Source organism: Euleptes europaea, chromosome 19, assembly GCF_029931775.1.
Source record: "Euleptes europaea isolate rEulEur1 chromosome 19, rEulEur1.hap1, whole genome shotgun sequence".
In the NCBI taxonomy this organism is placed as follows: domain Eukaryota; kingdom Metazoa; phylum Chordata; class Lepidosauria; order Squamata; family Sphaerodactylidae; genus Euleptes; species Euleptes europaea.
Window position 1 is genome coordinate 19,959,742 of NC_079330.1, and position 16,619 is coordinate 19,976,360.

At 47.3% G+C, this 16,619-nt stretch overlaps 1 protein-coding gene across 1 annotated transcript in view; it reads right to left on the minus strand.

Moving 5' to 3' along the window:
* Nucleotides 1–5,827: 5,827 nt before the first annotated feature.
* The window catches only part of CUX1 (cut like homeobox 1), a 338,228-nt gene continuing 327,436 nt past the window's right edge, over nt 5,828–16,619 (minus strand). The window contains exons 19-23 of the mRNA XM_056865494.1: nt 11,238–11,321; nt 9,990–10,046; nt 8,443–8,523; nt 7,806–7,870; nt 5,828–5,922 (exon numbers count right to left, since the gene is read on the minus strand). Of these exons, the coding sequence (XP_056721472.1) occupies nt 5,862–5,922; nt 7,806–7,870; nt 8,443–8,523; nt 9,990–10,046; nt 11,238–11,321 (348 nt within the window). The 3' untranslated portion in view covers nt 5,828–5,861. The remainder of the gene's footprint in view (nt 5,923–7,805; nt 7,871–8,442; nt 8,524–9,989; nt 10,047–11,237; nt 11,322–16,619) is intronic.

Sequence of the window (16,619 nt, forward strand, 5' to 3'; positions counted from 1 at the left end):
CAAGCCCCACTTTGTCATGAATCTTGTTGGGTGGCCTGGGGCCAGTTGCTCTGTTTCAACTTCACCTATAGGGTTGCCAGCTCCGGGTTTGGAAATCCCTGGAGGCTTTGGGGGTGGAGCCTGAGGAGGGCAGGGTTTGGAGAGGGGAGGGACTTCAATGTTTGAGTCCAATCGCCACAGTGGCCATTTTCTCCAGGGGAAATGATCTCTATTGACTGGAGATCAGTTGTAATAGCGGGAGATCTCCAGCCACCACCTGGAGACTGGCAACCCTACTCACCTACCTCACAGGGTTGATGTGAAAATCAGAGGGGGGGGAAGACCTATGAGCAGTGTCCTCAGCCCGTTGGGAAAAGGGCAAAATAATAATGTATTGGATGGATTGCCACAAATGGCATGAGGGAAGTTCTCCTGCACCTGGACAGAAATCTGGAACCCAGACAGGAGAGAGAGAGAGGAAGGAGGAGGAAGAGGAGGAGAGTTGGTTTTTACATGCTGCCTTTCTCTACCACTTAAGGAAGAATCAAACTGCCTTACAATCACCTTCCTCTCCCCACAACAGACACCCTGTGAGGTAGGTGGGGCTGAGAGAGAGTGACTAGCACAAGCTCACCCAGCTGGCTTCATGCGGAGGAGCTGGGAAACAAATCCATTTCACCAGATTAGCTTCCGCAGCTCATGCGGAGAAGCGGGGAATCAAACCCGGTTCTCCAGATCAGAGTCCTCCGCTTCAAACCGCTGTTCTTAACCACTACACTACACTGGCTCTCAGAGAGAGAGCGGGACAGAGGGAGAGAGAGAGATGTGCATTCATTCATTGCTGCCTAAGAAGTTACTTCCCCACCCACCCCCCGACCACAGATGGTGTGTGCCTTGATTAAAATAACCCCCAATGGGTACTGCAAGCCAACCCCCCAGAGCGGCACAGTCAGTAGAGTCAGTATCTTACAAATGGGTTCCCATGGCCACAAATGGATGCATCCGCCAGGCCCAGGGAACTGATGGGATCGATCGCGGAGTTCAAATATAGCTGAATGAAACCAGCTCGGCACTTAACAGGGGAGGGCAAAGTCACTTCCTCGGCGACGGCGGCATACCAGGAAAGGCACTTACCTCGCAAATAAACACGGGCTGCGGCGATGCCAAGTGGAAGCTGACCTCCACCCTTCCAGGTTATTTTGGGTAGCCCGGGGAGTGTGTTTGGTAAACTGAGGAAACGCGAGAAAAGCCAGCCAAGCGTGCGGCCAAGCAGGGGTGGAATCAAACCATGCGAAGCGTTGTCTGCCCCCCCCTGTCCTGGAAAGAAAGTCCTGGGGGTTCAGAGCTGTGGCCCTGAGGAGGGGAGGAAAAGGGAGAACCCCCAAGGCTTTTATGCAGATTATTCCCAAAGGAGGATTGTTTCCAAAATGTGGTGGGTTTTCATAAAATATGCCACTTTTTGAGAAACTGTTTTCATTCTTGCTTTTGTCTTTATAGGTCCATTTATGCAAGGGAGTTTCACCTGAGGCTCGTTGCGGGCTGGACCCACACCTTCCTGTTGGGCATCTCTGCACCAGCAGTCTCCAAACTCAAATCAAGTCCCGCCCCTTTAAATGCTGCTTTGTAACTGGTGTAATGTTTCCTGTGAGAGAAAATCCTCCCCCCAATTAAAAGAAAAAAGCATTTAGGGACAAAAATGGAGCAATCCGAAAGAGGGAGGAGAGAAATCCGAGCCACGGTTTTAAAAAGCTTTTCTTCTGCTCAGAAAGAGCTCCCAGGAAGCATTTGAATCCCTGCCTCTGGACATACTGCTTTGTATCTGGCTGTGAGCCAAACCAAGCTTGCATGACCCGCACTTTGCTTCATGCATGGGGATTTCAGCCAGGCTTTCCTCGGGGAGAGGGGAGAGTCGGGTTAACAGAGGAATGGGAAGACCCGGACATTACGAGGGCTGGGCAGGAGGTCATCTCTAATGGGTGGAAAACTCATGCGTAACTCCAAGGAATAACCCATTCAGACCGGAGACGAACGTGAGTGAAAGCGCCCATGCGTAAACATGTCCTGCCCTGTCCCACCCCTCTTGTGAGAACAGTCAGACATCTGTGGCTTCTGACCTCCTGTTCGGACAAGCCCACTTCGTTCCAGATTATCTCTCATAATGACAAGAGGAAGCATCGGTCCAACTGACTTTCCACAGCGGGGACAAAGAGGTTTCACTTCTGACACCTCCTCAAGGTCTTGTCCCACGACAGTGGCTGGGGGACCACAGTGCCTCATTTCACTCCCCGCTCGTCTCTCCATTGCCACGACTTCAGCCAACTACTTCCTGATTGCGTCAAAGAAAAAACCCAAGCGAAGGTGATGGGTTCCTCAGTGCTATTTTTACGGCGGTCCCTTTGTTTGCCGCCCGCTGACAATAATATCTGTTTACGCAAGGTTAGAAATACCCGTGCTGATTTTGCAATCGGAACTTCTCCAAACAATTTCTGGCTCAGCATGGTGCACTTCCCCTCAAGAAACTGAAACCAGGTTGGATTGGGGTCCCGTGGCACCTTAGAGACCAACACGTTTTTGGGAGTATAGGCTTTCAAGAGTTGAAGCTCCCTTCATCAGGGCTTGCCCTCCAAGCAAATAGGATTTCGTCCAGGAGTTCTTGAGGAATTGTCACAGGCGGTCTAAACGGGGTGGGTGTAGGGCTGCCAAACTCCAGGTGGTGCCTGGGGATCTCCCGCTATTACAGCTGATCTCCAGGCGACAGAGATCAGTTCATCTGGAGAAAATGGCCACTTTGGAAGGAGGACTCTATGGCATTATACCCCGTTGAAGTCCCTCCCCTCCCCAAACCCCACCCTCCTCAGGCTCCACCCCCAAATCTCCAGGTATTTCCCAGCCCGGAGCTGGCAACCCTAGATGGGTGGGAAACAGCCCCTCTGTCCATCTTTAAGAGCAACTTTGCTTTGTTTTGAAGACTTGGTTTTTATACCCTGAGGTAGGTGGGGCTGAGAGAGATCGGAGAGAACTGTGACTAGCCCAAGGTCAACCAGCAGGCTTCATGTGGATGAGCAGGGAATCGAACCCAGTTCACCAGATTAGAGTCCGCCACTCATGTGGAGGAGCGGGGAATCAAACCCGGTTCTCCACATTAGAGATCGCCGCTCTTAACCACTACAAAATGCTGGCTCTCTGGCACTTTGATCTTGGTAATCACCCATCTGCTTTGTGAATTTCATTTTCCAAAGCACCAAGATAGCCCACCTTTGATGGCAACAGGGTGGAAGGCCAAGTCCATTGAAATTATGGTTGCCAACCTCCAGGTAGTAGCTGGAAATCTCCTGCTATTCCAACTGCCCTCCAGCCGATAGAGATCATTTCCCCCGGAGAAAATGGCTGCTTTGGCAATTGGACTCTATGGCATCAAAGTGCCTCCCAGCCCCAAACCCTGCCCTCCTCAGGCTCTGCCCCCAAAACCTCCCGCCGGTGGCAAAGAGGGACCTGGCAACACTAAATGGAATAAAGGGACCACCCCCACACCTTTACTGATCAATGCAGCTTTGAAAAGGGTCTGCAGCTTGCTTGGGAAAACAGATAGCAACAGCCACCTAGGAAGAGAGGCACTCATTGTGAAGTTATTCACAAAGAGGAAATGGGACGAGGGGACTCTTCAGCTGAGAGAAGACAGACCCTAGCAAGGTCATAACCACATGCTACTGCATCACTCTAAGAGTTTCCTGCAGAGATCAGCTGATGCCAGAATCAGCCAGCCTGTAACCACTGCAAAGAAAAAAAGCACATCCTTCACAAGAGTGGATTTTCTGATCTGCACCACCCTGGGGCTGGCAGCAAGACACTTGGTGAAGGGGTGGGGTGGTGGAACGGCCAAGCCTTTCGTTTGTCACGAGTTCATGTTGGGACTAACTGTGCCAGGGAGAGTCTGCTTCTGGGTTGCCTGGCAGATCTGGCACTTGGACCCAGCAGGTCAAGAGACAATCCCATTTCAACCAACACAAATGAAGATTTCCAATCTTCTCTCCCCAGTCTCCTCCCCCAAAATCTCCAGGTATTTCCCAAACCAGAGCTGGCAACCCTCTCTATCATCCAGAAAGCAAGCAAGCAAAAATCTGACTCACCCTTCAGGCTTTTATTTCTACATTTTGCATTAGGAGGGAAAAAAAAGAAAAGAATGAGTATGCGTGCAGCTGAAGCAATTTAATTGTAACAGGAACAAAACGGGGAGAAGAGCTGATCAGTATCACCCACCCTTTATTGCAAAATTCAATTCTAATTATTATACTCATCACTGCTGAACTTTCAGAGGCAACAGAAAAGCTGGGGCCTTTAAGACAGCAGCCCCTTTCTAAGAAGCCACTGAAGATCCACCCGCTGCCCCAAGAAACGCACCCTCGATTAAACCACAAGATTGAACTTTCGATTAATTCAAGAAGCAAACAGGAAGGGGATTCTGCAACGGAAATTTCCTGACCACAACGCACAGGGAAGAATGTGTATTGCGGGGGTTTGCAACGATAAGGCATCTTTTCCCCATGCTTACATTTCCCCTTCCAAGGTTACTCAAGAGTAAACTTTTTAAAAAAGATCCTCAAATGTATTTATGATGACATCAGACCCTTCTGTGTCTTTTTCGCAGCAAGATTCATTGCTTCTTGGTACCTCCTCCGTGTGGGATTTGGTGCAGGGCTGGATCGTTTTTTCCAGCCTGTAAACCACATCTGGAATTCTGCTTGCTTCAGAAGGCCCCAAGTCGGACACTGGCTGTTCCCGTCTGCAGAACAAGCTCAACGTGGCCGTCTCCCCTACTCGGCTGCCCTACAATTTTTCAGGAGCACAGGCTCACTAGCCCATGGCCCAATCTGGCCGGGAGATGATGAACCCATCAAGTTGCTGAGCAGTTTGAGGGTTGGAATAAGGGCTCCTGTGTGCTGATCTGGCCCTTGGGCCGTAATCCCCCCACTTCTGGTTTAACATAAAACCCATTTGCAGATTGCGGCGGATGGTTTTGCAGGGTGCATGCACCAGCAGTAAACGTGACAGCTTACTTGCGGGTAGCGTGCATTCCCACGTAACGCAAAACACGACCACCAGCGGGTGGCGGACAGCTCCTTTCCCAAAAAGGGCCTCCTATCTTGTAATTGCCCTGGTGTTAGACATTTCGGGAAGACAGTGCTTGTGGCAGTCACGGAGGAGGAAAGGTGTACCTGTTGGATTCCTGAGGTACACCCTATAAATGGTACAGGAGACTCCGACAGGAAGGTGAATCGGCAAAGCCGAGGAGGAGGCTTAACACCCCCCCCCCCGGCAAACCTGCTTGCTTCCAGTTTTACAGAAAAAAAATCCCCATCAATTTGTTAAACGACAGCTATAAGATCAAGGGATCGCTTGAAAGGAAAGAAAAGCTGATGGCATGTTTCAGAGGCCCCAAATTTCATCTGTGTGCTTTACACCGGGGACAAGGAAAGATGAGTAGTCATCTTAGACCACCCACAGAGACAGGAGATCTTTCCCGGTGCTAATTTCTGCCAACACAGCCGCACACGGTCTGGCCGCTGTGCTCAAGGGAATGGTTTCCCTGGCAGTTGTTTCTGCGCCTAGATAACATTTTTGATCTGAGTTTGCCTGCGTCTCTGAGATGGTGACCGTCTGAATTGGTCCCAGCGGGTTGCAATCGATAAGAAATCCTTAACAAGTGGTCATGGGAAAGAACTTGAAAGGGGACACATCCGCTAGAATCAACTTCAGAAAATAATCATGTTCCTCGAGAGAGAATTTCCTTTTGAGTCTATCGATTAGATACTCTTTGAGGACCCTTTGCAATGGGGGGGGGAGCAGGGGAGAAAGGGAGAGGGGGAGATTCTCCGTTGAAGGCTCTACTGCCACATGTCCCCGTTGTCTCCGTTCTCGTGGAACTGGTGCAAATGGTCAGCATACCTGAAAGACACAAGGGAGTCACCACGTCTTAATATTTACATGCATTGACAAAAACAAGGAGTTCCTAGGAGTTAAAAAACATTGGAACATCTTGCACTTCTATTCCAGAGTGTGAAAATATGCCTGTATGTGGATTTTGCAAAACTAAATCTATTAAAGATCACGTTGTACATTCTGATTTTTTGATACTACGCCCTATACTTTTGACAGTAGGCCATTTCCACTGTGGAATGTGTTCCATTTGCCCTCAAGCGCTTCCTGTTAAAAATCTCAGCGCGCGCAATATGAATTTTAAATTTGAGTTGCTCCAATTTTCTAATTGTGCCCATGCCGTCTTCTCTATATCGGAAGCACAATCAGACCTGTACGGATACGGATATTAGAACACCGCTCTCGTATTAGAGCTGGCATAAAAGAAACACCGCTGATGAATCACTATTTAGAAAAGGGTCATAAGGATTTTGAAATGTCCTTTTTTGTACTTTGGCAGTTCCATCCACACAGGTTCAACAATGTAGATGCACAGAAAATTCTTCCCGAATATGAAAGCAAGGTCATTTTCATGGTCCCAGGAGTTCACATTTCCCGGTTTTAAAATTTATACAAATTTTTTTTTTTACTATTTGCTTCTTATTGAAACTATTATACATGCTTATACATGCAACTATCGATTTGTCCTGAGCCCCGTGGCGCAGAGTGGTAAGCTGCAGTACTGCAGTCAAAATCTCTGCTCACAACCTGAGTTCGATCCGGATGGAAGTCGGTTTCCGGTGGCCAGTTCAAGGTTGACTCAGCCTTCCATCCTTCCCAGGTTGGTAAAATGAGTACCCAGCTTGCTGGGGGTAAAGTGTAGACGACTGGGGAAGACTCCGCCCCAAAAACCTCCTGCCGGTTGTGAAGAGGGACCTGGCAACCCTACCCTAGGTTCCATACAGCTGTCAATGATAACAGCCAACAATAGACTGATCTTCCATGATTTTACTCAACCTCCTTTTAAATCCATCCAAGCATGTAGACCTCAGCCCATTTCACAGCAGTGAGTTCCACAGGTCAATTACTCGGTGTTTGAAGTAGCCCTAGGGTTGCCAACCTCCAGGCACTAGGCTGGAGATCTCCTGCTATTACAACTGATCTCCAGCCGATAGAGATTAGTTCCCCTGGAGAAAATGGCTGATTTGGCAATTGGACTCTATGGCATTGAAGTCCCTCCCCTCCCCCAAGCACTGCCTTCCTCAGGCTCCGCCCCAAAAATCTCCAGGTATTTCCCAACCCGGAGCCGGCAACCCTAAGTAGTACTTCCTTTTTTCTGTCTTAAATCTACTGCCAGCCAGTTTCCTAAGTTCTAGTATTACAGGACAGGGAGGAAAGTTTCTTTCTCTTCACTGACTCCCTGCATAATTTTGGAGAGCATCATCATGTTACTTCCCAGGTGGCCTTTATTTTTTTCAAACCAAAAAGGCACGGATACTTTTGCCTTCTTTTGCCATGTTTGGACCCAGACCTCACTAGGAACTGCTGCTTCTGTCTTTTCAAAACATTCTTATTATATCTCTATCGCAAAATGTCATGAGATGCTTTGGGAACCGATTTTCAGTGGGAAAGCAGGCTAAAAATACAGCCGACCTTTAGAACCCAGACCTCACTAGGAACTGCTGCTTCTATCTTTTCAAAACATTCCTATTATATCTCTATCGCAAAATGCCGTGAGCTTCATTGGGAACCGATTTTCAGTGGAAAACGAAGCTAAAAATACAGCCAGCCAAGAGAAGCACCACCATCCAATTTTCACATTTTAGGAATAAAGGCAATTTTGTGGAAGCTGCTGGGCATTCGTTGGCAGTGCAGACCCACGACCAGTTGCAAAATCGTGACCTGATACCTACTTTTTAGCACAGTACGCAGCACAGTCTCGCCCAATGCTCTCACTCCAGGCAGTTTTGTACAGCACCTGAGAAGGCAAGGCAGTTGCGTTACCAGTTTTGCTTTCAAACCCAATTGATGTTTACTCTCAGCCTCTGTGTCTCACGTTGTCTGACTAGGGTTGCCAATTTCCAGGTGATGGCTGGATATCTCCTGCTGTACAACTGATCTCCAGGCGACAGAGATCAATTCCCCTGGAAAAAATGGCTGCTTTGGAAGGTGGACTCTATGCCATTATACCCCATTGAAGTCCCTCCCCTTGCCAAACCCCACCATCCTCAGGCTCCACCCCCAAAATCTCCAGGTATTTTCCAACCCAGAGCTGGCAACCCTAATTCCAGTTGCAGTTTCTGTCTTGCAAGATGCGGGGAGAAATGGAAATACCATAATTTTAACTCTAAAAAATCAACAAAAAGAATGCCTTTTGGTGCTCGAAGGTTTCTTTTGTGGGGAGCTTCTGTTATTCTTTTGTACAGACAGAGACATCTGTATTTTGTTCTTACATGTAGAAAAGTGCCATGACTGAAGACAGGGATCTAGCCTGGGTTTGCCCCCCCCCCCCCCCACTTAGAGTGGCAGCGCAGAACTCCTGAAACTCACCAGGAAGACAAGGCAGTGCAGGAAAAGCGTGTAGAAGAAGGCAATCGTGCGTGCTGTCTTGTTTGACAGGATGAGTCTTCCCTGCAGGAGAGACAGAGAGAAGCTTAATTTCTGCCCCCACAAGAAAAACAACAACAGATTCTGCCCCCAAATTAGGAAAACTGAATATGTTTGGATATTCTCTCATTTTTGCAGAGTAGATTCTGGTTTTGCTAGTCACAGGAGGAACAAGGACTTACCAAAGGCAAGAAAACCACCCTGCCCCTGCCCGCATGAGCACATGATGCTGCCTCATACTTTCCAGGGACTTGGGCAGAGATCTTTCACATCACCTGCTACCCAAACCTTTTGACTGGAGATGCTGTGTGGATTGAGCCCTGGAATTTCCTTCTGCCAGGTTCTGAGATTTCCACAGCCATTGCCCATATACTTCCAAGCATCCATTTGCAATTGTGAAGTATAGGACCTTGCTTTAATAAAAGAAGAATGTTGCACCACATGAAAAGAATTCCCTGCACACAGAAAAGTAGCTCATCCTTGCCTCCTCCAACATGCTGCTTTTCCGTGAGCGGGGAATTGCTTTGTGTATGGCAGGACATTCATTCACAAGAAGTCCCACTTGCGGTCTGAGTCAGTCCAGTCCAGACACAGTCCAGTGAGAAGCCAATCTGCGCACATGGTGGTTCTTGTACGAGAAGTGCTATTTTGCACACATTGGGTCAAGCAAAAAGCAGACTCCAACGGCCGTTTCTTTTATGCAAAAACAGCCCCTGGAGAGGGAGAATTGAAGAAATGGCTGAAGCCCATGGATTGAGGGTTCGGTTGCCAACCTCCAGTTGGTGGCTGGAGATACCCTCTGAGAGGGTATAAAAAGGAACACGAAATTGTAAGAAATTGAGAAACTCTCCAGCAGACATGTTGCCTATTGTCTGTGTGAGAAATCTCCCTGGCATGGCCATTGATGGGTAAGGTTACTGGTTTTTAACTAGTTTGTAACTGTATTCTATTTTCTATATCAGATCTATATTAACCTGCTATAACCTGTTAGGTTTTTCATGTAATCAAGTTGTAATATACTTTGCATATATCTAAGTGTGGTTTTCATTTCATTTTAATATTTTTGGAGCATTTACAATAAAAAGAATTGATTTACAATTCAAGAAGGTTGTATCATTACTTGCTGTGGCTGGTTTAATAAGATAACGTATTTTCTAGTAAAATACAAGGTCTAAAAACTTAGCCACAAAAGCACAGTAATTGACCGCTTCAAGATCTCCTGCTATTACAAGTGATCTCCAGCCAATAGAGCTCAATTCATCTGGAGAAAACGGCTGCTTTGGCAATTGGACTCTCTGGTATGGAAGTCCCTCCCCTTTCCAAACCCTCCTCTTTCCAAACCCTTTTCTAACCCTCCTCAGGCTCTGCCCCAAAATCTCCAGGTATTTTCCAACCCGGAGCTGGCAGCCCTAATTGAGGGGGATGCAGGCAAAATGTCTTGACCATCTTTGTAGACACCTCTTGTTGGTTGCATCACAGGTAAGGCTTACCATGCCGAGTGTGGCTTTATCCCAGGGGCTGAGACTCAGGTACTTCCTCTGACGCTCCTGAAAGAAACAGGAGACGAAAGATGGAAACGATCTGTATCTCCAATGGCGAAACGGAAATTGGTTTCCCCTTGCTTTATTCTGGAGCTATCGCAGCCCACCAGAAGGCCGCAAATTCATAGGGCAAACATTTACATCAACATGCTGCATTGATGTGGGTTGGACAGACCCAAGTGCTCTGCTAACAAATCTCACGGGGGGGGGGGGGCTTAGACCTGCTCATCTTCCTCAACCTCAATTTAACCATCTGTAAAATGGGAGCACTACTTTATTAATTTCTTAGCTTTCAGACAACAATCGTCTCCTTGGGAGGTTCACATTGTAGCCTGCCTTTGTAGTAGGGTTGCCAATCTCCAGTTGGCAGGTACACATGTTGTCTGCAGGCCAGGTCTTTCGCTATTGAGTCCTATGGCAGGTAGACGTGTTGTCCTCAGGCCAGGTCTTATTGTTATTGAGTCCTGTGGCAGGTAGACCTGTTGTCTGTAGGCCAGGTCTATTGCTATTGAGTCCTATGGCAGGTAGTTGTCTGCAGGCCAGGTCTATCGCTATTGAGTCCTATGGTAGGTAGACCAGTTGTCTGCAGGCCAGGTCTATTGTTATTGAGTCTTATGGAAGGTAGACCTGTTGTCTGCAGGGCAGGTCTATCACTATTCTATGGTAGGTAGACGTGTTGTCTGCAGGCCAGGTCTATTGCTATTGAGTCCTATGGCAGGTAGACCTGTTGTCTGCAGGCCAGGTCTATCGCTATTGAGTCCTGTGGCAGGTAGACCTGTTGTCTGCAGGCCAGGACTCCTTCCATTGATTCCAACCCATGACTGGTCAAGTCAGCCCAACTTTGAGGATGAGAGATTGACATCTAAGGGTCATCATTATCATTGGATCGATATAACAGTTTAACTCATCTACATTTCCCTCCTTTCCTCATCCCTTTGCCACCATCCCATGAATGGAGGATAGGCCTATCAGCGACTGCAATCCATGTTGTCTAACGGGAACTTCAAAATTCAGAGGCAGTAGCCTCTGAATACTAGTGCCAGGTGGCAACATCAAGGGAAGGCCTCAGTCTCTACACCCTGTTGTTGGCTCTCCAGAATAACTGCGTGAGACAGGATGCTGGACTGGATGGACTGCTGGTGTGATCCAGCAGGGTTCTTCTTATGTTATGTACTTAATGCCTCCAGGCATCTGTACCTTCCGGCTGAAGGAGGAGAAGGGATCCAGCCGTTCTTCATACTGTGAGGAATAACGCTTTTCTGTGTCATCGCTGCTTCCTCCCTAGGGAAAAAAACCCAGAAGGGAAAGTCAAGGTGAGTTCATTAGGGTTGCCAGGTCCATCTTTGAAGTGCCTATAAACTTCATTTATGGGAAAACATATATTCTTTCATATGTATAAACATTCATAGGTTCATGAGGTGCTATGCTCAAGAATAGAGCATAGCATCAGGCAGATATATTCTGCCCACACATGGAAACTTTGGGAACGTTGGCATCCATAACTATAAGAGGCCAACCGAACACATTGCCTGGTACAGGCTTTCCCCAGTAGAGAAAAACAGTGTCTTACCTTCACTGTTAGGAATGGGAATCACAAGACCAAGTGCTTGCTTAGAGACAGCTTCTACCAATCTCTATATACTATGTTAATTAAAGTAAGGTAGACAACCAATGTCTAGTGAGTCAACGTAATTGGAACATCCCTAACCAGAAGTTATAATTGGGGTTGCAATCCTTTGAGTGTGAAGACTGTCCTGCGCATTAGGGCAGTTTAAGCCGGTATGTATATTGGGCTCAATAAACAACTGCTTTGAACTATCAACCTCCCACTGTGTTATATTGATTCGAAATTAATATTATGACACAGGCATTTCATCTTCGCCACTGCCAGGAGGTTTTTGGGGCGGAGCCTGAGGAGGGCAGGGTTTGGGGAGGGGAGGGACTTCAATACCATAGAGTCCAATTGCCAAAGCGGCCATTTTCTCCAGGGGAACTGATCTCTATCGGCTGGAGATCAGTTGTAATAGCAGGAGATCACCAGCTAGTGCCTGGAGGTTGGCAACCCTAGAGTTCATTCATCTTTGTGAAAATGCTTATTCAGTGTTGTGACATCATCAATTGATATGTTTCTGCACCCTAGGGTTGTTAACCTCCAGGTGGTAATAGAAAAAGAAGACACCACTGTACTGATACTAAATAGTTAGGAAATTAGCACAGGAGCAACACAACAATATTATTACAAAGTGCAAAAAAGTTCTGTTGAAAAAGCTACAAGTAGTAAGCAACATCAATACAAAAACAATTGCCCAACAAGATCCTATATTTACAAAATCCAATAGTCACTGATGTATGTATCTTCAAAGTAATAAAGCAGAAGTAACATTGCTTTGAGAGATGATACGGGGATCTGCTTTGGAAGGTGGACTCTATGGCATTATTCCCCATTGAAGTCCCTCCCCTCCCCAGACCCTGCCCTCCATAGGCCCCACCCCCAAAATCACGTATTTCCCAAGCCTGAGCTGACAGCCCTACGTGGAAACTTGCTGGGTGACCTTGGGCCCATTGTGCTCTCTCAACCTAACTTTCCTGACAGATTTGTTGAGAGGATAAATTGAAGAGGGGGAGAATGTTGTAAGCCACTTTGGATACCTGTTGAGGGGGAAAGTGGGATATAAGTGAAGTGCATCTTCTAAAGATTGTTTATTAGAATTAATTAGATCACATATTATTTGTGCCATAATTATTTCCCCCTTATTTTCCCACATAGGCAGTTTCCTTTCAGTTAATAAAAGAGAACCGTTAAAACCGGAGAAAGCCTGCCATGTCCTGTTGGCTCTCTGAAGACGATCTGATCAGCCACTGTTAGAAACCGGATCCTAGACTAATTCAGATCTTTGGTCTGATGAAACAAGGTGAACTGTATTAGCCACGGTAGTTGGAAATGAAACCTCCCTGGACCCAGAGGGTCTACCCCCCAGAGTACCAGATACTGGAGACAAAGTACAGAGCCCTTTTTGTGCCGCATTTGTGGGCTTCCCAGAAGCTTCTGGCTAGCTGCTGTAGGAAGCAGAATGCTGGATTATACGGCACTTTGCTTTGATCTGCTCAGCAGACTTTTTAAAACGTTTTCTACCAAAATGCAGAGCAAGGACATTTTCCACACACAAAAAAACTTTTCTTTCTTTCTTCTTCTTTTTTGCCATCCAGCTTTTGAATTCCATACTGGCCATTCCATCTTTGCCCTGACCTGGATGGCCCAGGCTAGCCTGATCTCGTCAGATCTCAGAAGCTAAGCAGGGTCAGCCCTGGTTAGTATTTGGATGGGAGACCACCAAGGAATACCAGGGTTGCTGTGCAGAAGAAAGCACTGGCAAACCACCTCTTTTAGTCTCTTGCCATGAAAACCCCAAAAGGGGTCGCCATAAGTCGGCTGCGACTTGACGGCACTTTACACACACACATTCCATCTTTCCTTACTTCCTTGACACTTTAAATAGGAAAGACACACCTGCTGCAGTGTCTTGAGATTCACATGCCAAAGGCGTATCTTGGAAGGTTGGAAGCTTTTTTCAGTGCCAGAATTCTGACCTGGAGCATAGGAAGCTCTTTGCCTTCCTCTGTGTTGCGGCCCTGGACTTCTTTGGTGGTCTCCCATCCAAATATCAACCAGGACCGACCCTGCTTGTGTGTGTGTGTTAAGTGCCGTCAAGTCGTTTCTGACTCATGGCTACCCTATGAATCAATGTCCTCCAAAATGTCCTGACTTTGACAGCCTTGCTCAGGTCTTGCAAATTGAGGGCTGTGGCTTCCTTTATTGAGTCCATCCATCTCTTGTCGGGTCTTCCTCTTTTCCTGCTGCCCTCAACTTTTCCTAGCATGACTGTCTTTTCTATTGACTCTTGCCTTCTCATAATGTGACCAAAATACGATAGCCTCAGTTTAGTCATTTTAGCTTCTAGGGTCAGTTCAGGCTTGATTGGATCTATAACCCACTGATCCACGTTATCCGTAACCCTCTCCTCCACCACCACATTTCAAAGGACTCTACTTTCTTCCTGTCGGCTTTCTTCATTGTCCAGCTTTCACACCCATACATAGTAATAGGGAATACGATGCTTAGCTTCCGATATCTGACAAGATCAGGCTAGCCTGGGCTATCTCAGAGAATCACCCAGAATCCTGCATGACCAATGGGATGCTAAGAAATACCCCGGAAGTAGAATGTTTGGGTCCATCAATGGAAAAAGACCTCCTTCGAACCAGAGTGGGTTTCGGCTGCTGGGGGAGGGAGCAGCAGTTTCTCATACAGTAGGATCCTTGGAAACTGAACACTGTTTACCTTGATTTTTTGTTGTTGTCAGTCTGCATTTGCTTTTTTAACCTTATCAACTCACAGATGATGCTAGAAAATCAGAATTTCCACAAGACAGAGAACAGCGCTCTCTCCTGGTCACAGGGGATTACAGCAGGATGACGGAACGAGAAAGGAAGAGATCCCTCTTGCAAATCACAGACCTTCAAAACATCAACTCTTAGGGTTGCCAGGTACCTCTTTGCCACTGGCAGAAGGTTTCTGGGGTGGAGCCTGAGGAGGGCGGGGTTTGGGGAGGGCCTTCAATGCCATAGAGTCCAATGGCCAAAGCGGCCATTTTCTCCAGGTGAACTGATCTCTATCGGCTGGAGATAAGTTGTAATAGCAGGGGATCTCCAGCTAGTACCTGGAGGTTGGCAACCCTATCAACTCTTAATCCCGATAAGCCGGAAGTACTGCTGGTCAGAGGTAAAACCAAACCCTGGAGTAGGTGTATAGGCAGTTGTTGATGGGGTTGTGCTGCTCCTCAAGTAGCAAATTCATAGTTTGTGTGTATGTGCATGCCTGGATCCTGCCCTGGTGCATGGCAAACATGTAGTGGAGGTATCCAGGGATGCCTTTTCCAGTTTAGGTTGGTCTACCAGCTACAACTGCTCCTGGAAATAGCAGCTCTGGCCTCAGTTACACATATGTAGGTAACGTCCAGGTCAGGCTACTGTAGCACACTATACATGGGGCTGCCCTTGAAGATGGCCCAGAAAAATGCTGAATGCAGCAGTGAGAATGCTGACAGGAGTTCACCACCATTTCTCCAGCTTTACCTCAGCCACAATAAACTACCAATCTGTTTGTGGGCCGAATTCATAGTGCTGGCATTGACCATTGACCTTTAAAATCGGTCTATTTGAGGGCTTAACTACGCCAATATGAGATAGCCCATTGTGTAAGAACAACTGTGTGTGTGTGTTGTGTGTTAAGTGCCGTCAAGTCACTTCCGACTCATGGTGACCCTATGAATCAAAGTCCTCCAAAATGTCCTGTCTTTGACAGCCTTGCTCAGATCTTGCAAACTGAAGGCTGTGGCTTCCTTTATTGAGTCAATCCATCTCCTGTTGGGTCTTCCTCTTTTCCTGCTGCCCTCAACTTTTCCTAGCATGACTGTCTTTTCTAGCACTCATGGAACCATCCGAGATGGGCACAACCTGTTCACAAGAACGAGACGTCACCCAAATCACAAGGCTGAAGCCAACTATCCGAAAAGACCATGTAAAATTAGCATCGCCGTGTGTATGAACCTGCTACCTCACACCCTGCCCTTGAATGCTGACCACAGCCCCTTCAGACTCCTGGCAAGCAAGGTAAAAAAAAAAAAAAGGTAAAGGTCCTCTGTGCAAGCACCGGGTCATTCCTGACCCATGGGGTGACGTCACATCCCGACGTTTACTAGGCAGACTTTGTTTACGGGGTGGTTTGCCAGTGCCTTCCCCAGTCATCTTCCCTTTACCCCCAGCAAGCTGGGTACACATTTGACCGACCTCGGAAGGATGGAAGGCTGAGTCAACCTTGAGTCGGCTACCTGAAACCAACTTCCGTTGAGATCGAACTCAGGTCGCGAGCAGAGCTTGGACTGCAGTACCACTCTGCGCCACAGAGCAAGGTGCAGTTCATTTAGCAATAAGACTGAGAGCGTCCCTTTCCTGGAGGGCTGTTTCTCCAGCCGCTGGTTCGTTTCAGGGGTGAATTGTAGTCCCCAATAAGCACAACTTTACAAAATATCAAGGTTTATTTTAAAGAAATTTAAAACAAAACCAAATGCTCTGAATTGACGACGAGCAAAGGAAAAAACTGTCAAAACTTCCCAGTAAAAGACGGCCGCCAGGACAAAAGAATGTCGGAAAAAAACCCAGGGCAAAGGTAATGCCTTATATCCTCCCCCACCAATCAAGGTCACACAACTAACTAGCTCTGCAGCTGCAAGATTAGCACAGCTTGCATAGATTCTTGGGCTGTATCAACAGAGGTATAGTGTCCAGATCATCCAAAGTGATGCTTTCACTTTGCTCTGGTTAGACCTCATCTAGAGCACTGTGTTCAGTTTGGGGCACCACAATTTAAAAAGGATGTAGACAAGCTGGAACGTGTCCAGAGGAGGGCAACAAAGATGGTGAGGGGTCTGGAGACCAAGTCCTATGAGGAAAGGTTGAAGGAGCTGGGGATGTTTAGCCAGAAGAGGAGAAGACTGAGAGGGGATATGATAACCATCTTCA